Source organism: Oryx dammah, unplaced genomic scaffold (assembly GCF_014754425.2).
Source record: "Oryx dammah isolate SB20612 unplaced genomic scaffold, SCBI_Odam_1.1 HiC_scaffold_3, whole genome shotgun sequence".
In the NCBI taxonomy this organism is placed as follows: domain Eukaryota; kingdom Metazoa; phylum Chordata; class Mammalia; order Artiodactyla; family Bovidae; genus Oryx; species Oryx dammah.
This window is the reverse complement of record NW_024070187.1, coordinates 17,143,454-17,165,800: the sequence shown is the minus strand read 5'-3', so window position 1 is coordinate 17,165,800 and position 22,347 is coordinate 17,143,454. Positions and strand designations below refer to the sequence as shown.

At 42.9% G+C, this 22,347-nt stretch overlaps 1 protein-coding gene across 1 annotated transcript in view; it reads right to left on the bottom strand.

Moving 5' to 3' along the window:
* PAPSS1 (3'-phosphoadenosine 5'-phosphosulfate synthase 1) overlaps window positions 1–22,073 on the bottom strand; it is a 108,754-nt gene extending 86,681 nt beyond the window's left edge. Inside the window, exons 1-3 of the mRNA XM_040237511.1 lie at window positions 21,671–22,073; window positions 7,402–7,516; window positions 1,859–2,094 (exon numbers count right to left, since the gene is read on the bottom strand). Coding sequence (XP_040093445.1) covers window positions 1,859–2,094; window positions 7,402–7,516; window positions 21,671–21,730 — 411 coding nt within the window. The 5' untranslated portion in view covers window positions 21,731–22,073. The remainder of the gene's footprint in view (window positions 1–1,858; window positions 2,095–7,401; window positions 7,517–21,670) is intronic.
* Window positions 22,074–22,347: the final 274 nt, after the last annotated feature.

The window sequence follows — 22,347 nt, the reverse complement described above, 5'->3', positions numbered from 1 at the left end:
ACAAAGAGACACAACTGAGCGACTGAGCGCACGCATGCACACACACGCGCGCACACACACACACGCGTGCACACACACGTGCACGCACACACACGCACACACACACACAGAGCAATCCTACAAGGTAGGTATTACCTGAGCCTGGAAGGTGAAGTAAATTGGCCAAGGTCCTAAAAGAGTAACTGGGAGAGCCGAGATTTCAGTCTCTTGTTTCTGGCTTCTAAGCTGCTATCTTTAATCACTAAGCTATCTCACCTGTTTTTACATATCTGGGCTCCCTAAGAGGCTATGCTATCACTTAACAAATATCTACTGTGTTCTAAATATCTACTGTGTTCCCAGATCTGGGCTTAGCATCAAGACTATAAAGACCAATCAGATGGAACCCCAGCATCAAGGAGCCAGTGGGGTTTACAAGGCAGCAAAGCACAGTGGGCAAGAGCATGGGTCCCAGTGACGCTGTCTGGGAGCAAATCCTTGCTCCTCCGTGCAGTGTGTCAGCCTGGGTGATTCACATCTCTGTTTCCTCACCTCCACCCTCCTTACTGAGTGATGAGAGCTAAGTGAGCTAGTTCACATGAAAGCACTTTAAAACTGTTATCAGTACACAGTAAGTGTCCAGTAAATGCTGGCTGCTACTATTATCATCACTGTTATCATTACTGCTGCCGCTGCTAGTAGCATCATCAACCAAAAAACTGGTATTTATAATAAAACAATGTGACCTCCCTGGTGGTACAGTGGATAAGAATCCATCTGCCAATGTAGGAGACACAGGTTTGATCCCTGGTCCAGAAAGAATCCACGTGGCATGAAGCAACTAAGCCCATACGCTGCAACTACTAAGACCACGCTCCAGGGCCCACGAGCCGAGTAGTGAAACCCACGCACCCTCAAACCCATATGCCACCACTACTGAGCCCACGTGCCACAACTACTGAAGGCCATCATCCACCTAGAGCCTGTGCTCCAAAACAGAAGCCACCACAGTGAGAAACCTGCAATGAAGAGGACTCCATGATGGACCTGTGGTATCCCCAAGAGGACACCACAATGAAGAGAACTCCGCAATGGACTTGTGATATCCACAAGAGGATACCACAATGAAGAGGAGTCCCCGCTCACCCCAACTAGAGAAAGCCCGCACAAAGCAACAAAGAGACAGCACAGCCAAAAATCAATTAATTTTTTTTTTTTTAATGTGTTAGGTACAATACCAAGGGTAACCAAGACAGATACCCAGGAAAGTCTGAGAGGAGGAGATACCCAACCTGAGACTCAGAGCATGAACAGGGGTCAACTGATGCTGAGGTGAGGCTAGGAGGAAGGGGATGAACGCCTTCTAGGCATAGGGAAATGAAATTCTCATGAGGAAAAACAACATGATTTTTCTCAAAGAAATACAAAGAAGTGAATTAGTGCTGCTATGGTCTCTATGAAAAAATGTCATGAAAGATGAGCCTCAGGAATTGTGAGCAAAAAAAGTCCCAACAGGACACATGTTAAGAAATCTAACATTTTCCCTGATGTTTTAATGCATATTGAGTCTTTATTATAGGTTTTGTGAACTGAAAAGTCAAACTTGAAATAATTTGGCCATTGGCTTGGTCAACAACTTTGGTTATACTTGGTCAGCAATTTTGGTTATACTTGGTAGGGGCCAGGGGATGAGTGGATCACAGCAAGCTTTCCAAAAATGAATTTACTTAGAAAGTTGCAGCACAGAAATGCTGCAGGTTAATTGTTTTAATTTGGATTTAGCCTCAGAGTACATGTCAATGTTTACATTACTTGCTTTTTCTGACACCATATTCTCAATATATTTAATTAGAACCACAATGGTGCAAAAGCCACATACCTGAGTATAAGGTGATATAAAACTTGTGATGCATACTAAGCCAGCATCTGCAAACAGCTTAGCTACTTCCGCGATGCGTCGAACGTTCTCTTCCCTGTCTTCAGGACTAAAGCCAAGATTTTTATTGAGACCTTGACGAATGTTGTCACCATCCAAAGTGTAGCATGGAATACCATGGCAAACCAAGTATTCCTCCAAAGCCATGCTTACTGTGGTCTTTCCTGCTCCAGATAAGCCTAAAAGTGAACAGTCCACATATTTCAGATAGAAAATTGAGGATAATTACTTAGTAATAAAGAATTTTAATCACAGGCTTAATTATACTCATTATTCAAAGCAATCTCTTAGTAACATTCTTATCCAATATTTCTCTGTAAGATTATACTATGTCTTAGCTAGAAAAACATCTATAATTTAAATATAATAAGCATTTATATTTTACTAATTCCTATTTAAATCCAAAGGTATCCCAGAAATCACTGAGCTACAAAGGCTTAACCAATCTGAATATTGTATTTGGTTGAGTACAGATATTCAGCAAGTCCTCTCGTTACCACTATTCTAAAGCTGCATGCCAATTCTTAAACAAAGTTATATGCCCAAGTTACTTCTGGTGAGGGTAGAAAAAGAAAAGACCAAAGTCAGTGAAATAAATATTAGAAAGTGACCTCTAGATCCCAGGATCAACACTTCCCAAAGGCTATCATGATAAAAGTAACTGAGACTCTAATTTATAATATAATTAATCTAGAAAGAAAAGAATATTCTCATTTCACCTTCCTCTACTAATGATGTTTAGTCACTAAATGATGAGATGTGAAGGAAAAGAAAGAGTATATTTATGCACTAAGATGTGCCATCTTAGGGAGTATGTTATTACAGAATTCACAACTAAGACAGTTAGGAGACAAGAGAGAAAACACTGAACCTCATGTACTGAAATTCTTGACGTTTCAGTATAGAAGGCAAACTTAAAAATAAATTTTAAAAAGGATGATATGTTAAAAGGATCAATATAGCATTAGATGTTTTCTACATTAAAAATGTATATTAACAAGCATAGCAGGTAGTATATTTCCCAACATTGGCCTAAAAGCTTTTTTACAACAGGACATTGCCACTGTCCCATTCACAGGCAAAGTCTATTGTATTTCCCAGCCCTTGAATCTGGGCTGGACTTAGGACTCACCTATAACCAAAAGATTACAGTGAAAATGATGACTCGTGACTTCCAAGACTGGGTCAGAAAAAGCTATTCAGCTTCTCTTTGGATATTTAATTTGAGAGAACCCAGCTGTTAAACTGGGCTTCCCTGGTGGCTCAGCTATAAAGAATCCACCTGCCAATGCAGGAAGCTCCAGTTTGACCCCTCGGTCAAGAAGATCCCCTGGAGAAAGAAATGGCAAACCCCTCCAGTATTCTTGCCTGGAGAATCCCCTGGACAGAGGAGCCTGGCAGGCTACAGTCCACAGGGTCAGAAAGAGTCAGACTTGACTTAGCAACTACACAACAGCTGTTAAATACTCTGAGACCACACGCTGGAGAAATGAGAAGTGGGTGCTCTAGCTGATAATCCCAGCCAGCTAAGATCCCCGCTGACAAGCAGCACCTACTGTGAAGCTCCTGCGGACACCCGACCAGCTATGGCTTTACATGACTGGAGCCCAAGCCAGCATGACTGCAACCATGCAAGACCCAGAGGGAACCTGCCCAGCAGAGCCCTCCTGACCTCCTTACCCACAAAACAGTGAGCAAATTAAAATGGCTGTTCCGCACCACTAGGTTGTGGGTAACTTGTTACATATCAAGAATGAGTGAACACAGAGGCTGGGGAGACTGGGTTTTTCTGTCGTTTGCTCATTGTTGTTTTAAACAGGGTCTCTGTGCATGCAATTACTTAAACTAAAATGAGGTCACACAGGACTAGGATGGGCACGAAATCCAGGGGCTGGTGTTTTTATAACAAGGCCATGTGAAGGCGAAAGCAGACGCTGGAGTGGTGTGCCTGCAAGCCAGGGAACGCTAAGGACTGCCAGAAGCACCAGGCGCCAGGAGAGGGGCGCGGAACAGCCTGTCCCTCAGAGCCCATAGGAGAAAGCCACCCTGATTTCAGGCCTCCAGCCGCCTCCTAAACTGGGAGGGAATAAGCTGTTGTTGTCTTAAGCCACTCAGTTTGCAGCAATTTGTTACAGGGGCCCTGGTGAAATAATATACAAATGAACATAAAAATACAAAGAAAAAAAAAAAAAAAAAAACAAATAAACATAAAAATACAAAGAAAGCTGATCTGAAACAAAGTCTGAGAAAAGGCAGTGTTTCAAGAAAATGGCGTACAAACCTGGACAGATCTGGTTAAGCTACTGAATTGAAAGAAAAAGAAAGAAGTCATGAATTTTGTATCCAACAATATTGTCAAAAAAAATAATAAAAACCAAAACACACAATTAACAAGCCTGGTCTGGTGAATGTATATAGAATACTGCCCACATCAGGGGAATATATTTTCTTTTCAAGTAGACAATTATGAAATTGATTACATCCTAGACCTGAAGGTAAGTACCAAAACAAACAAAAATCTGATAAACAGCATTTATAAACATCATTAGTGGTAAAATAAAGGGAATATACTAGGTTCAAGAAAAGGAGTACTCAATTTTTTAAAGATCAATCCACCCCTAATTGATCTTTAGATACAACATAACCCCAAACCAAATCTCAACAAGATTTTGGGGGAATTGGTCAAACAGATTACAAAATTCATACAATACAAAGAGCCAAAAAAAAAAAAAAAAAAGGCAAGATATTTCCAATGAAGAAGGTAAGAAGACTTACTCCACTAAATTTCAGGACTTTACAAACATACAGTAATTCAAACAGTGTGGTAATAAGAGAGGAATAGACAAGTAAAGTATACCAGTGGAATCAATGAGAGTTCCCAGAAACAAACCCACACATAAGTGGAGACCTGATCTATGATAGCTGGCACAACAGATCAGAGAGAAAAAGGATACCCTCATCTATATATTCTCTTGGGACAACTGATTATCTATATAGAAAAAAAGAAAATGGATTCCTCCCTCACACTACATACAAAAACCAACTGCAGAAAGATAAAGAGCCTAAAAAAGCAGATACATGAACTTGCTGGCAAAGGTCCTCTAGTCAAAGTTATGGTTTTTCCAGTAGTCATGCAGGGATGTGAGAGTTGGACCATAAAGAAGACTGAGCCCCAAAGAACTGATGCTTTCGAGCTGTGGTGCTGGAGAAGACTCTTCAGGTCCATTGAACTGCAAGGAGATCCAACCAGTCCATCTTAAAGGAAACCAGTACTGAATATTCACTGGAAGGCCTGATGCTGAAGCTGAAGCTCCAATACTTGGGCCACCTGATGCGAAGAGCGGACTCACTGGAAAAGACCCTGATGCTGGGAAAGATTGAGGGCAGGAGGAGAAGGGGGCAACAGAAGATGAGATGGTTGGATGGCATCACCGACTCAATGGAGATGAGTTTGATCAAACTCCAGGAGATAATGAAGGACAGGGAAGCCTGGTGTGTTGCAGTCCATGGGGTCGCAGTCAGACACGACTGAATGACTGAACAACAAAGAGCCTAAATGAGAGAAGCAGAACTTCTGAAGGAGTATAGGAAAAGTAATAATTCTTCACGAATGCAGGTTAAAAAAAAAAAAGCTCATAAAGAGCAGAAAAAAGTCAGATTAGTCACAACATTTAATAGAAGAAAATGAAGTAATGTTTTAAGAATTCTAAGACAAAGAAAGTAGGAATCAAATACATATTTTACCCAAACAAGCTGTCATAAAAGATGGGTAAGACATTCTCAAACATAAAAACTCAGGGAATTTAGAATCTAACAGAAAGCCATCTTACAAAAACCACTTCAAAAATACAGACTATAGAAACGTGACTCAAAGAAAGAGCTCATGAGCAGACATGCCGTAATACAAGAACTGACGATTAGGTGGTAAGGATGACCCAATTTACTCACAGAACTCAAATACAAACAATTATGTATATTTAAGATTTGGAAAAGAATATGTTACAAGCATGCTCAGGCGAGTCTGACTCTTTGAGACCCCATGGACTGTAGCCCTCCAGGCGCCTCTGTCCATGGGATTCTCCAGACAAGAATGCTGCAGTGGGTAGCCATTTCCTTCTCCAGGCGATCTTCCCAACCCAGGGTCAAACCCACATCTCTTTAATCTCCTGCACTGATAGCCAGATTCTTTACCACTGCACCACCTAGAAAGCCCATTACAAGTCTAGACAATGTGAACATAACAATTTACCATCAATCTCAACTTAGGAATGAGCAGATGGGAAGAATGCAAAAGTGCCACAGACAGAAACATATCACCTATCTAACAACTGAAACTTTTAATTTATAAAAACAAAAAATGGGAATGCTGCTTTTTGGCAATCAGCAAAAATTTTAAGGATGAGTAATATCCAGGTTGACAAGACACTGGAAAATGGACCCTTGTCTACATTAGGAAAATAAATAAGTCTAAATTTTAGTGGGTTGTGTGGCTGTTAGCATAAGTGATGTCATCTTAGGCCAGTACAGTTCCTCCTGTCCTTCCACTGACCCTACTCAGGACTATATTTCACTTCTCTGTCATCAAGAATTTGCAGTTAATAGATACTGTTTAAAGATCATTAGGTCCAGGATGCCTCTATGCTCTGTTAATCCTCTGTTAAGGTCTTCAATGATGAAGACCTTAGCTAACATACTCCTGGTACCCAGAAGACTAGTTATCCATTCATAAATATTGACTTAAGAATAAACTTCCTATGTCCAAGCACGTATTCCCACGCCCTAGGTTAACTATCAAATTGTCCCAGGAGGTCCCTCGGCAGTGCAGAGTGCAGCTGAGAATGCTTCCAGATCACTTGTCATATCCCACCTAGTAAGGAGGTTACCCTATAATAAACTGATCCATTGATTATATGGAACTGCCTGCCTTGTTATTCAGTCTCAAGATACCTTCTCAATTCAGTAAGCACTCTTCATTCCCTCTGTCCTCCAACATGGGTAAACTGGCAAGATGCAGCAAAATTTTAAATCAAACTCCTAGAAGTGAAAAGATCCATCATTTTTAAAACTACCTCCAAAACCTGGATCAATTTACCCTCTCCAAGACAGACTGGAAAAATCAACACAAGAAATCAGAGGCCAAAGCAAAAGAAAAATGACAGAAAATGTGAAATTCTTCATCGTTCATTCTTTCTCCTCATATGGTCTACATTATTAGCATCTTGAAGGCAGAATCCAGTTCCTATTTGCATGCAGAAGTTAACAGAATGTAAAGCGATTTTAAGATGGATTCTGATTTTCCCCATTTAACAGCAATTTTATAAAGAACAAGAGGAATTACCAAAATAAAATTATGTTATTGCTGAGTACCTCTATTATGATGCTCTAGATACAACAGAACTCAAAACTGCAATATGCTTATTCCCAGGTCAAGGCTGTCTATAATAAGCACTGCTTTTGAAAACCTGGTTTAACTCTCTGGACCGTACCTGTCAGCCAGACTGTACAACCACGAAAGCCGCCTCTGGTCCCTACCACTTGTCCTCTCTTGTTTCTGCTGACATGGTGGGCTTGATAGGTGACATTAGTTGCTCTCTGCATCCCCTAGAAGAAAAGGGGGAAAAAAAGAAAGATTTTGGTCTACTTGAGTTCCCTGGTGGCGCAGAGGTTAAAGCGTCTGCCTGCAGTGTGGGAGACCTGGGTTCAATCCCTGGGTCGGGAAGATCCCCTGGAGAAGGAAATGACAATCCTCTCCAGTATTCTTGCCTGGAGAATCCCATGGATGGAGGAGTTTGGAGGGCTACAGTCCATGGGTCGCAAAGAGTCTGCACAGCTCCCCAAAGATGCAGAAAGTCCTACTACTATGGTTTTCCAGATTAAGATGTTAAACTTGAGAAAAGTTAAATAACCTGCCCTAGTTCCCATAAATTGTGAATGGTGGACTCCAGAGCCCTGTCTTCTCACTCATTCACTCATTTATTCATCCATTCAGCCAGTGATTCCTGAGGCCATACTTGTACACCAAGTGAACAAAACAGGTTCCCTACCCTCATTGAGCTAATATTCCACTGGGAGACAGACCAATAAAACTTAATTATTAAATCAGAAAGTGACAAGTGCTCTCTGAAAATAAAACAGGATAAAACTGGAAAGAGAGATAGGGGGTGACTGCTTCTTTAAACAGGATGATCAGGAAAAGCCTCTTGAGTAGTGGCACCTGAGCAGATTCCTGAATGAGGTATGGAAGGGATGTCTGCAGGTATCACGAAATAGGTAATGGAAAAACAAAAAATGGAATCCAACTGTTGTTCTCCCAAATTTTTTTCTTCTTAAACAAAAAGGGTATAAAATTACATAGGCTTCAAAGGATCTTTATAGACATTTCTCCAAAGAACAAACACAAATGGCAAATAAGCATGTTAAAAGATACTCAACCACATTAGCCATCCAAGAAGTAAAAATCAAAACCACAATGAGATACCACTGCACACCCACTAGGACGGCTATAATCAAAAAGACAGGCAAGGGGGCTTCCCTGGTGGCTCAGTGGTAAAGCATCCACCTGTCAATGCAGGAGTCCCAGGTTTGATCCCTGGTCCAGGAAGATCCCATGTGCTGCAGAGCAACTGAGCCCGTGTGCCACAAATACTGAAGCCTGTGTGCCTTAGAGCCTGTGCTCGGCAACAAGAGAAAAAACTGCAATGAGAAGCCCGTGCACTGCAATGAAGAACAGCCCCAGTTCACCACAACTAGAAAAAAGCCCGAACAGCAATGAAGATGCAGCCCAATCAAAATAAATAAGTAAAATAAAATTATTTTAAAAAGACAGGCAGTATAACAAGTGCTAGTGAAGATACGGGGAAACCGGAATCCACATACGTTCGCTGATGGAAACGTACAGCCACTTTGGAAAAGAGCAGTTCTACAAAACATTACACATAATCACCAAATGATTCCCACTCCCAGATTTATACTCACGAGAAGTGAACACACGTCCACATGAAACTTGTACCCATATGCCCCAACAGCATGATTCACAAAAGCCAGTGGGTCAAACAACCCAACTGTGCATCACAGTAATTAAACAAAATGCTTTTTTTTATTGTATGGTATATCCATATGAGGAAATATTATTTGCTAATAAAAAGGAATGAAGTACCAATACATCCCACAATATGGACAAACCTCAAAAACATTATACCAAGTGAAAGATGCTGGTAACGAAAGCCACATATTGCGTAATTCCATTTGTTAATAGGTGAACCATTCAGAACAGGAAAATTTAGAGGGATAGAAAGTAGATTAGTGACAGCCTCAGACTGGGATGTTAAGTGCCTTCTAATGGGAACGGGATTCTTTTCTAGGGTGATTAAAATGCTCTAAAATTGACTGTGCCAATGGTTGCACAACTCTGTAAATATACTAAACAATGTGTATTTACAAATCATACATTTTAAGTGGGTAAACTATGGTAGGCAAATTTATCTCAATAAAGTTGCTTTCTAAAATTGAAAAAAATGAATCGTATAGGTTCTATTTTGCCCTCCTATGGAGCAAAAACATAATTATAGGGTCTTTCCAATAAGTTATGTCTTTGTAAAATAAGTGTCAGCATTCTTTTTACTGGGTGTTTCTATCTGATAGTTTGTGTAGCTCTTCTTTTTCAACACAGTTTTATTCATCATTCATTCAAAGATATCTACTGAATGCACACTACATGCCTGATATTCTTCTAGGTTCTGATGAAAATACATATAAAATCACTGTCCTCCTGAGTCCTTTCTAATCCTCCCTGCCAAGGCAGGAGTTCTCAAAGCCTGGTCCCTAACCAGCAGCTTTGGCATCTCCTGGGATATGCTGGTAAAGAATCCACCTACCAATGCAAGAGACAAAGGTTCAATCTCTAGGTCTGGACTATCCCCTAGAGGAGGAAATGGCAACTCACTCCAGAATTCCTGCCTGGAAAATTCCATGGACAGTGGAGTCTGACAGGCTACAGCCCATGGGACCGCAAAGAGTCGGACCCCACTGAGTGACTGAGCAAGCATGCATGGGAAATGCCAGAAATGCAAATTATCAGAACCGATCCCAGGCAAACTAAGTCAGAAACTTTGGGATGAAACCCAACGATCTGCATTCGAAAGCCTTCAAGGGACTCCAATGCCAGTTCAAGTTTGAGAACCCACCGGAAAAACAGAGGAGGGAAAATACACCAAGATAAATATGGAAATTATGTAAATCAGAAATAGCATCAAACAGGAGGGGAACGTAAATAAAGCCAAAAATGAGAAGTATCAGAGGAAGGGTGACGTGTAGACACGGTGGCCAGGGAAAGCTTCAGCCAGAATAAAGCACTGAAGGTCTCTGAGGACCTCTGAAGGAAGCCCCTTCCAGACGGAGAACAGCAAGCGCAGAGAAAAGTGAGAAGCAACAGGGAGCTCCAGAATGACTGCTGGGCAGCCGGAACAAGGCATCTGCAGGCAGCAGTCATTCATTTAAAGCCAGAGCAGTGGTCATAACTGTGCTTCCACAGCCACACGAGTGGCTCAGGTTGACGCATGAAACAGTCAGAGATGGAGTCAACCTTGACCCAGAGGTCACCAAAACAGGGAACAAACACCCTCCCAGGTATACACATATGGACTTCGAAAAGGGACTATTTTTCCATCGAGATCTTCAACTTCCAGATGTATTCTTATCTAAAACTGGCTAGCCTAAAGAAGTACCGGAGGTTCGGAATCTTTCATCTCCTTGCACAATCGCCAGGGCCTACAGGAGAAAGCATCTCTGTCCATCTGCCTCTTACTATCACCCATTGCCCTTGGGAGTGGGCAAAGGACCTCAGGAGCCAAAAGGACCCCTCCCCCACTAAGCATCTCATTAACAGATGTACTTCCAATAATCAGGAAGAATGCTAATAGGAGGTCTCCCATTTCATTTCCATTAAACTGAGGAGGCAGGCCCAACTTTCCCACTCTGCATTTCCAGGATTTTAAAGAAAACACGGGGTATCAGACACAGACACCTGCATCTCTTGGCAAGCAATGGCACCTCTTTGCTGAAGTGTCCAGTTTCAGCTCCCAGCCAGGCAGCCTGGGAGGAGACAGAAGCTGAGTCTGCTGAAAGGGGACACAACAGGAATGGGGGGCACTAGGAGGGTGCTACACACGTCAGCTGTCTACACTTGCAGAACCTGTTCCACTTGGTCATTTGGCGTGGGGATGTTTTTCCAAGTTACTTTGCTTTAGGGCAAGAAGAAACATGTATCTAATGAATTTTAATTCATTTTGGCACCATAAAGTACCTTCTGCTTTTCTTTTTAAACTGAGTAGAATGTAAAAAAAAACTGAGAAGCTATAAACTGCAGAGGATATGGTTGACAGAAGATACAGGATAAAAGACGGTTTTAATCACTAGGAAAGTATGCTCCCTCCAGGCCTCTCGCCTCTTACGTTTCAAAAAATTCTGGCAGCCAATATGGCAGTCTGGGTACAAGGAGGCTTACTGTTGATGGACGTTGGATATTTTTCATATTAAAAAACAAAACTTTCAAAAAGATTTGCCACAATCTCCTAATTCCCAGTTTTTCGGAATAAACCAAAGAACATTTTTAAAATCTATTAGAATTGCAAGATGGTAGGTATATGCCTGAATTTTACTAAAAATCTAAAGGCCACTTCTGTATGTAATCGGCCTCTTCTTTTTCTGTTCCATTCCACTCTAGCCAAATCCTGCCTGTAATTCTGCTGGGAAAACTCGACATTAGTGACTAAGGGCCAGGAGTGAGTTATTTCCTTCCGACTCTCCACTTCTGTTCTCAGATCTTCAACGGCCTAGTTTCTAGCCACAGAACAGCAAAGTCAGGCTTATGCTTCCCTAACAGTCTGGATGGTTTGAAGTAATATTTGACTTGGTGCACATACAGCCAGGCAGTCACTATAACATTTACCGCCCATAGGATTCATTTGTTGTTTTATACTTTTAGGGGTCTCTTTGTATATAGTTTTTACTTTCTCGGGAGAGTTGGTTGGTCAAGCAGTATGAGTTACAGATTCTTTGTGTTTTTCACAACCCCCAACCTCTTTTCTTGAGCCTAGTCTGCACTCAGTAAAAGTCAGATAGAAGGCATTTAAAGTGTGATTTGTGTTCTCTGTATAAATTGCAAATGAACTGATAACTGACATTCACAAGTTTTAAGAACAGCAAGACTGGGACAATTCATTTCAAGAGAATTCCTTCTCTTTCTCTGATTGGGACTAAACGACTTGATTGGGACTAAATGACTACCAGTCTTATTAATAGGCTAATGTCAGGTGGCCTCTCATATTTGTGGCATACATCTTCTACACATTCTGCTGCTGTCCTCAACAGCCACACAACTGACCCTGTGCCCCTTTTTTGACCCACCTTAATTTGCCATGAACAGAGAAGCCTGGCAGAGGTACAGTCCATGAAACAGGAGAAGAATTTTACCAACTAAAACAACAACAAAGCAACAACTTCCACGTGGGATGTTTTGTTATTCTATCCACCTCCCTAAGGAACAAACTAACTTCTCCCGTGATGATATTTAGAAAATTTCAAGGTTTGTGAGTTTATTCTGATTTTACGAGGATCTCTGCATTTTTAAGTCGAATTTGCAAAGGCACAAAGCATATACCAAATAACAGGAGTAATTCTAGACTTCAAAAATCTATCACACATCCCACCATCCATCTTAAACTGACTGCCAAACTGTGTATTCCTCAAAAGGGAATACCTGAAATGGCCACAGGCACGTTTGTTTTACATTCCTATTTACAGTGAATAAACCAGAGAGATGGTAGAGTACCATGTGGACAAACTGAAGAGTACAATGAGGAAAAAGCTTTAGTTCAGAGAGTTACTGATGACTGAAACTAATCTTTTGAACATTAACAAGCCAAACAGAAACAGCAAAAGCTCATACGTTCCTGGAGGTTAAGAAAACAACTTGTAAAGGCTACACTTAAAACCTTGCTGCCTCAAAGCATGGTGCACAGCAAAACTGGCAGAGAGCTGGCTGCTCATCAGACAGTGAATCTCTGGCCATATCCCAGATCTCCTGAATCAGAGCTAAGAAACTGGCATGTTTATTTGATCACTGATTGTCACGCATGCACTCTGCATGTACATTATGGCTTGCCAACTATTCTGTTTTACAGATTAAAGAACATTTAAATATTGACTTAATGGATATTTTTTAATGGAATGGCGCTTACTAAGGCCACTGCTGCTAAGTCGCTTCAGTCGTGTCTGACTATGTGTGACCCCATAAATGGCAGCCCACCAGGCTCCTCTGTCCCTGGGATTCTCCAGGCAAGAACACTGGAATGGGTTGCCATTTCCTTCTCCAATGCACGAAAGTGAAAAGTGAAAGTGAAGTCGCTCAGCCGTGTCCGACTCTTAGCAACCCCATGGACTGCAGCCTACCAGGCTCCTCCGTCCATGGGATTTTCCAGGCAAGAGTACTGGAGTGGGGTGCCATTGCCTTCTCCGGGAATGGCCCTTGGGTGACCTCTAATTGGGAAGCCCAGCCATAAGAGATTCCTGAAAAATAGAAATTACCTATCTGAGATTACCTATCTGTTCATGCATTCATTATTTGTTGATTGATGCCACCTAGATATGGGAGAAAAATGATCAAGAACATTTCAGGGAAGGAGACAAACAATAAACAGATAAAGAAACCTTTATACTGTGACAGGCCCCTGCCTCCCATCACAGTGACAGTGGGGCATTCCCTACATACACAAAGAGGATTTAGAGGCTGGGCAGCCAAAAATATACTAATGTCTACCTCAAACCAGCTAAGAGAAAATCTGTGCATGAATGGTCACAGGAGCATTATTCATACCAACTAAAGTAGAAGAAACTCAAATGTTCATCTGCTAATGAAGGGTTAAGTAAAACATGATACATCTGTAAAACATACCACTATATAATCACATAAAGGACAAAGTATCCACACAGGCTACACTAGATGAACCTTGAAAACCTTATTCTAAGTTAAAGAGAAGGCAATGGCAACCCACTCCAGTACTCTTGCCTGGAAAATCCCATGGACGGAGGAGCCTGGTGGGCTGCAGTCCATGGGGTCACAAAGAGTCAGACACGACTGAAGCGACTTAGCAGCAGTAGCAGCAGCAAGTTAAAGAAGTCAGACACTAAAGGTGATATATTGTATGATTTCATTCAGAGGAAAGTCTAGAACAGGGAAATCCAGAGACAAAAAAGTAGATTATTGGTTGTCAGGGGATAGAGAGGCAGAAAGGAAAAAGGTAGAGGATGAATGCTAATGGCTACAGGGTTTCCAGTGGGGGTGATGAAAATATTCTAAAACTAGATATTGGTTAGTGATGGCTGTAAAACTGTGATATACTACAAGGCAATGAGCTGAACTCTTAAAACACATGAGAAAGAGAGGGCAAGGATGCAAGAATCAAAGAAACTGGAGAGAAGAAGAACAATGGCTGCAGTCATCTCACTGTATTTCTATATAGTATCCGATCTTTCCTCTATTTTTATCCAGTTAAAACATACTTAGTAGAGAACTGTGTCCTTGGGAAAGGAAATTTCATAGAGAAAATTACCACTTAGGCAAATGCCAAAAAAGAAACAAAAACAAAAGATACAGCCTCTTCATGTGAACTAATTATTCAGTAATACGTTTCAAAACAATTCAGTGGTGGATTGTATGGTTTTGCTGTCAGTGTGCTACAGGTAATTGACTCATCTCAGAGCAAAAGACAGGAACATCCAGGCAGATGGATGAAAAAAATGCTAGTATCAACTGGACTTTGTTTTAAATGACTAGTTTTGCATTTTGGAGTTACATAATTTACTTCCCCTTTTTCTTACTCAAAGCATAGAAAAGGGTTTCTCAACTTCAGCATTGACTTTTGGACCCTGGCACTGGTGGTAATTCTTTGTTGAGGGGGCTGTTCTGTGCACTGTAGGATTTTTTTAGCAGCATCTCTGGCCTCTGCCCAACACATGTCAGAAGCAACCCTGTCCACATAGACACATAAGTGTAACAACAAAAAGTGTCTCCAGATATTACCAAACACCCCCTAGCAGGCGGCGAATCTTTACCTGGTTGAGAATCACTGAAGAAGAAAACTACTTCTTAAAGGTCAATATAACAGAGCCAAGCTGGGGAAGCTTACTTCACATTCCAACTTTAGAGAAGTCACTGTGTTAAGGGGAGGCTAACTGACAGCTGGGTACCCTGCTAGAGCCAGAACAGCAGAACTGCCCAAAACCATGATTCCAAAGTCGCCACCATCGCTCGAAATTTCCTTCCCCAAGGAAGAAAGTAAAAACAAATACACAAATAAGTAGGAAAAAAATGTCAGTAGCCATCCCAGAGTTATTATCTAGATCTGCCCTATCTCATAGAACTTTCTGAGATGATAAAAAATGTTCTATACTGCATGGTCCAAAACAGTGGCCACGAGCTTCCTATGAAAATGCAGTGCTTGAAACACAGAATTTTTCATTTCAACTACATTTAAGTTGCCACAGGTGACTAGTGGCTACCATACTGGACAATGCAGATCTAGATCCTGCCATCCTTCCTGTTCTTGTGGTCAGTCAACAATGGGGCACCCTCTTGGCAGAAGTCTAGCTTTCCTTCTCCTTTAGGCAACTTTTCCAGCAGCGGCTCCCTAACTTCCGGCTCAATACCCGCCCCTGCCCTCAGCCAGGTCCGTGCTCTGAAGGAGGAATATATGGCTTTTCAGATGTCATATTGTTCCACTTCTGCATGCTTGTTTCACTTTTGTATCACCTCAGTCTTCCTTCAAATCCAGAATGAGCTGTTGGCCTTCTACGAAAGGCTTTGAACAGTATGAGGGACATACTGTTCAGAGCAGGAGAACTGATAAAGGGGAAAGTATCTCATTCACTTATTTGCTTTTTATTATTAACTCTCTCCCAGGTAGAATGCAATATCCATGAGAGCCGGGCCCTGTCTGTCTTTTTATGACTGCATCTCCAGCACCTAGGACAAAGGCATACACCAACCAGGTGTTAAATATTTGATGACTTAATAAATAAAAACACCCTGAATTTAATGCCTTAAATAAATAAGAACGTCCATTTAAAGCACCAGCTATAGAGCTTTAAATATATTAACTGATTTAAACCTTGCTATAACCCTACGAGGTATGCACCCTTAGCTCCATTACAAGGTATGTTTTATTATCCACATTGTTACATTTGAAGACATTGAGACACCCAGGAGTTAGGTAACATGCCCAAGATTACACAGGTAGTAAGTGACAAAACTGTAATTTTAATCCTACCCCATATGGAGCTTACTCTCTTATTTAAGCTGTGCTAAGTTACTAGTAAATTATCTAAGTCTTTTAATATCAGAAGTACCCTAGCTAACTCTGCACCCTAACCTTTATCCCCATCCTGTTATATCAGCAGAAGCTCAGTGTACACACAAAACCTCTATAACGAAACATGGTTACATGGTAACAACAGAGTGCAACGTAATAGGGAGGTACAGAAACAATTCATCCTACACACTAGAGTGTGTGGGCACAGGAGGGCCACACTGTTTTGGTAAAGGCGTCTGAGGCTCTGAAGATTTCCACAGGTGATAAAGGTCAACAGGCATCAGGGCAGAAGGAAAAGCTTGTGTAAAACCCTTAGAATGTAAGGTATAGAAAGAAAACTGACGCTGGACATATGGAGTTATAGGAATCTGGGGAGTGGAGGAGAGAGGGGACTGGAACGGCAAACCAGAATGAGACTGCATGTGCTTCCAGTGTGCTAGATCGATCTCACACTAATCTGTGGGTAGCAAGGGTCCAACTCCACCATAAAGCAGGTTCAGACAAAGGATCTGGGCCAACATGAGTCTACAAAATGGGTGAGTGACACCTGGGTCTGAACCAAGAGCCAACTAACACACTTTGAAGTGTTTCCCAAAGGCAGAGGAAAACCAGTCCCAACGGAGAAAGGTTAAGGCAGATGGAGAATGATATTCATTACATCTGATGTTTTGTCAGACTGAGATAAGAGAAGGCTAACAGGCTCTCTGTGTTTTTTATTTTCTTTACTATTTTTGTAGGTACATGAAGATACCGCCCTTCTCTCTAAATTCTCTAACTCAAATTTAACCAACAAATCTTTATTTCCAACCTTCACCTAACTCGATTCCTACTGGCTATCTACATGTTCCTATGGAGGTTTTAAAATGTGGTTAGTCTGAACTGAGATGTGTGCTAAGTGTAAAAAATACACTTATGCATATTTCTCAATAATTTTGTATTGATTATGACAGTACTGAACTCATTTTTATACTGAGATGACAGTACTTTAGCTATGGGCTTTCCTGATGGCTCAGTGGTAAAGAACCTGTCTGCCAATGAAGGAGAAGCACGTTCAATCCCGGGGTCAGGAAGATTTCCTGGAGAAAGAAGTGTCAACCCACTCCAGTATTCTTGCCAGGAAAATCCCATGGACAGAGGAACCTGGCAGGTTACAGTCCATGGGGTTGCAAAGAATTGGACAAAATGGAGCAACTGAGCACACACATAGCCTTGTTCTACAGACTATCTCTACTAAGAATGTCCCTTACAGAAAGTGAAGTAAAGTCACTCAGTCGTGTCCGACTCTTAGCGACCCCATGGACTGCAGCCCACCAGGCTCCTCCGTCTATGGCATTTTCCAGGCAAGAGTACTGGAGTGGGTTGCCATTTCCTTCTCCAGGGGATCTTCCTGATCCAGGGATCGAACCCAGGTCTCCCACATTGTAGGCAGACACTGTACCATCTGAGCCACCAGGGAAGACCTGCAGCATGCTTAACACTGGTTCCACCTCTTACAACCTCTATGATATCTGTGCCTCAGCTTCTTCATCAATAAAATGGAGACACTAACTGGTATTTTCTTGGGCTCCAAAATCACTGCAGACGGTGATTGTAGCCATGAAATTAAAAGACACCTGCTTCTTGGAAGAAAAGCTGTGACAAAGCTAGATAGCATATTAAAAAGCAGAGACAAGACTTTGCCAACAAAGGTCCATATAGTCAAAGCTATGGTTTTTCCAGAAGTCATGTACAGATGTGAGAGTTGGACCATAAAGAAGGCTGAGCACTAAAGAATTGATGCTTTTGAACTATGGTGTTGGAGAAGACTTTTGAGAGTCCCTTGGACAGCAAGGAGATCAAACCAGTCAATCCTAAAGGAAATCAACCCTGAATATACATTGGAAGGACTGATGCTGAAGCTCCAATACTTTGGTCACCTGATGCGAAGAGCCTACTCATTGGAAAAGACTCTGATGCTGGGAAAGATTGAAGGCAGAAGGAAAAGGTGGTGGCAGAGGATGAGATGGTTGAACAGCATCACCAATTCAATGGACATCAATGAGTTTGAGCAAACTCTGGGAGATGGTAAAGGACAGGGAAGCTTAGAGTGTGGCAGTTCACGGAGTCACAAAGAGTCAGACACGACTGAGTGACTGAACAACAATTGGAATAAAGAGGATAACTGCAACAATAAGAGCTAACACACGTAACACTAAGGCAGTAAGGGCTAACAGACACATAATGCTATATGCCAGACATTGTCCTAAGCATTTTTCACACATTAACTCCTTTAATTTTCACAATATCCCTATGAGACTATCACTCACACTTTATAAAGGAGCAAAGCAGAGGTACAGAAATTAAGTGACTAGCCACAGGTTACACAATGAGTAAACCGTGAAACCCAGGATCAAGTCCAGGCAGTCAGTTCCAGGATCCTTGCTTTAAACCACTGTCTCTCATGATACTCACCTCAAAAATGTTACAAAAAATCAGTAAGTTAATTTACCAAACAATGTCAAACTGTCTCCAGCGAACAGTAAAATTTCCTCAGTGTTTATGATCACCATCACTCCAGTCCTGAATCTATTTTCCAAATCCCCTGCATGCCACAACTATTCTCCCCAGCCCCCAGGACTAAATCATCTTTTAACACCTCCCCCTCTTTCATCCCCTAACTCTGGTCAGTCCCTCATAACTCTTCCTAGAATGCTGTTAAGGCAACTATTCTGTTTGCCACCACCGCGTTAGCCCAGCTCCAGCTGCACCCTCACGACTGGATGAGTTAACAGCAGTAACAAGAAAAACACGTGAACCGATGCACAAGCATGCTTCAAACCTATTAATTCATTTAAACCTCACTATAACCCTGTTTCAGAGAAGGCAATGGCACCCCACTCCAGTGCTCTTGCCTGAAAAATCCCATGGATGGAAGAGCCTGGTAGGCTGCAGTCCATGGGGTCGCCAAGAGTCAGACAGGACTGAGCGACCTCACTTTCACTTTTCACTTTCATGCTTCGGAGAAGGAAATGGCCACCCACTCCAGTGTTCTTGCCTGGAGAATCCCAGGGACGGAGGAGCCTGGTGGGCTGCCCTCTAAGGGATCGCACAGAGTCGAACACGACTGAAGCGACTCAGCGGCAGCAGCGGCAGCAGCATAACCCTGTCTGTTCGCCAGGACTTCTACATGTGGGCTCTAACAGCATCTAATTTCTTCAGCAGACCAGTCCCTCTGGAATACCAATCCCATCATGTGTTGCGAACTTGAGAGATACGTGCATTCTCTACACAGGAGGCTATCAGTTGATGTATATGAGAAGGAAAGATGATGGGTGTTCCCTATTGGGGCAAAGAAAGATTTACAAGGCCCCGAAAATTAAAAATTCTATCTTCATCAAAAATCTCTCACAGAATCTAGTCTCAACTCAGCAGCCAAACATTAACAACTATATAGCCTAGCCCCAGACTGCTTATTCAATCTTATCTCCAGTCAACAAAAGCCCTCCAGAGTAGATACACAGATCTCTTCATTGTTCCTGGAGTAAATAACAATTATTATTATTATTTATAGTAATTATAATAATATTACAATAAATAATATAAATTACTTTTGTTCCTAGACCTTATTCATACAGCTTCCCTCTACCTCAAAAACCTAAGCACACTTCTCCACAAAAGTGAAAGTTGCTCAGTTCTGTCCAACTCTTTGCAACGCCATGGACTGTAGTCTGCCAGGCTCCTGTGTCCATGAAATGAGTGTGTAGTCATTCCCTTCTCCGGGGGATCTTCCCAACCCAGGTCTCCATCATTGCAGGGGCATTACTGTCTGAGCCACCAGAGAAGGCCTCTCTTCCATAAATCCTCTCCAAAACATCCAGACTAAACTAATCTTTCCTCTAAATTGTGATAAAATAACTGGGCCTGTAATGATATATTCATCACCCAGCAAATGCCAACTACAACCCCAACCAGGCCATGACCAGCTAGAGGGCAAGCTGCGAGTCCCTCATTTCTCATCTTCTCTGAGTACATGCACTTTTTGGCAAGTGGAATAGTAAATGAGTTACAGACGGTGTAGCTGAAAGGACCTGTGAATACTCTAATTTAACCAACCCTTTGTCCCTAACCAGGAAATACCTCAGAGTAACAGGAGCAATATCAATAATTGCATAGCAGTGGTATCACTGACCTTTCCAAATCATTACCTTCTTTACTCCTCAAAACTGTCTAGAGAAGTACAGGCTATTATATCTTTAAGTCAGCTGAGGTTTAAAGAAGTCGAGTGTTTTCACTCAGGATCAAACAACTACTAAATGGCAAAGTTGGAACCAGAGACCAGACTGGTAGTCAGGGCTCCTTCTCAATGTTCTAATTCACCTTTTATCTCCTCTCCTTCCTTATCACCTAAAGGAAGAGTGAAGTAACTCAAAAGGAGAAAGGGAATCGGGTGAGAATCCTTGGTAACCTCAGAAATGGTAAATTAATGACTTGAAATGAACACTTGTCTGAAATGGCTTTTTTTCCCTTCGATTCACCAAGGGTAATGATGACTTACAAGGCTGCATTTAAACCTCATGATCTTGCTGCACTGTGGAAAAAAATTTCCATCCAGACTTAAAACCAAGGCCTTTCCGGCCTCCAGAGTAGGACACCACCTCCCCCACCCTACTCCCACCTCACTTACAAAAGCTTAGCTAAAGGCAGTTTCTTAGCAAGAATAATTAAGGAAGGAAGCAATCTTCTGAGGACACAACACTTCCCCATCAAAGCCAACTGGCAGTCCTTGCTAAACGTTATAAACCATTAGTTTCCTCCTACATTCTAGTTTCCACGTTATTTGTTAAATATTCCAGTTTAACACCGAGTCACAAAGAACCTCAGTTCAGGGCAGTCTCAACTCATGAATGGCCACATTGTTGGGTACTCTCCCTTCATGTTGTAAGTCAGAAATGGAAAGACATGGAGATGGACCCAAACCTGGGCTAACTGCACTGGCAGAGCCAAGAAAAATCAGGAATGCACCAAAGGCGCCGGCCTCCGCTTCCTCTGCAGACCTTCAGGCCACTGGAAGGGATGCGGGCAGCTTCCCCTCGCCGGAGGTTTCAGCAGCTGCCAGCTCACTCCCGAAAGATAGTCCTCGAGGTCTCATCCGAGCCGTGGAGCTGAAGAAGCCGGCGTTCTTCCCACGGGCCGTGGTTCCGACTGCCTGCAGAGCCCAGCCCGAGACCTCCGCCCCAGCCAGACCACGCCACGCCACCGGGCACCACCCACCGCCCCTGCTGGTAGGCGCCGCGGCCTCGGGTACCCTCCCGGATTCTCCAAGCAGGATGCAGAAGGAGCGGGCAGTGGCTCCAAATGGATCTGCACCTGGAGCCTCTCAGAGCCTCCCCGCACATCTGCTTCGACTCACCCAGTTCTGCGCGTTATTGCTCAATTTGACTTTCTTGCACAGGCTACCGGGGACCTCCATGGCTACACAGCGCGCGCGAGTGCCGGGATTCTCAGCGCCGGGAGCGAAGCCAGAGGACCTGAGGCCGGCGGGGGCGGGGCGGCAAGGCGGGGCCTCCTCGAGACGAGGCTGGCGCGCGCTGTCGTACGCACGCGCTCGTGCTCGTGGTTCTGACTGCGCGCCGCGTCGGCCGCGCCTCCGAAATGGGTCCGGGGCAGAGGTGTGTGGGGTGGAGTTGGGGGCGGGCTTCAGGGCGCGCACCGACGCGAGCGCGCACGACGCTCCTCCCCTTCTGAGAAGGGGCGGAGCCTGAGAAGGTAGTCGTGGAACTTCCTGGTCCCTCCTCGGCTCGCACCTTGCGCTGCGCATGCGTGGAGGCTGGACCCCCCCCCCCCTCCCCCCCACCTCCCCGGTCCCAAGCCTCCACCTAGAGACAAGATACCAGCCTCCCTGCTCTTGGCGGGTTTGACTCCCTGCTGCTGTTTACTAAAAAGAAGACGTTGACGTGATCTCCAGCTCCTGTCTTTTCCTCCACAAGCCCGGTCACCAGTTTCCTATCTTCCAAATTTGGGCTCATCTCGGCTTGGGCACATATAAAAAGGAATTTTCCAGCATCTCAAAGAGAAGATTGAACAGCT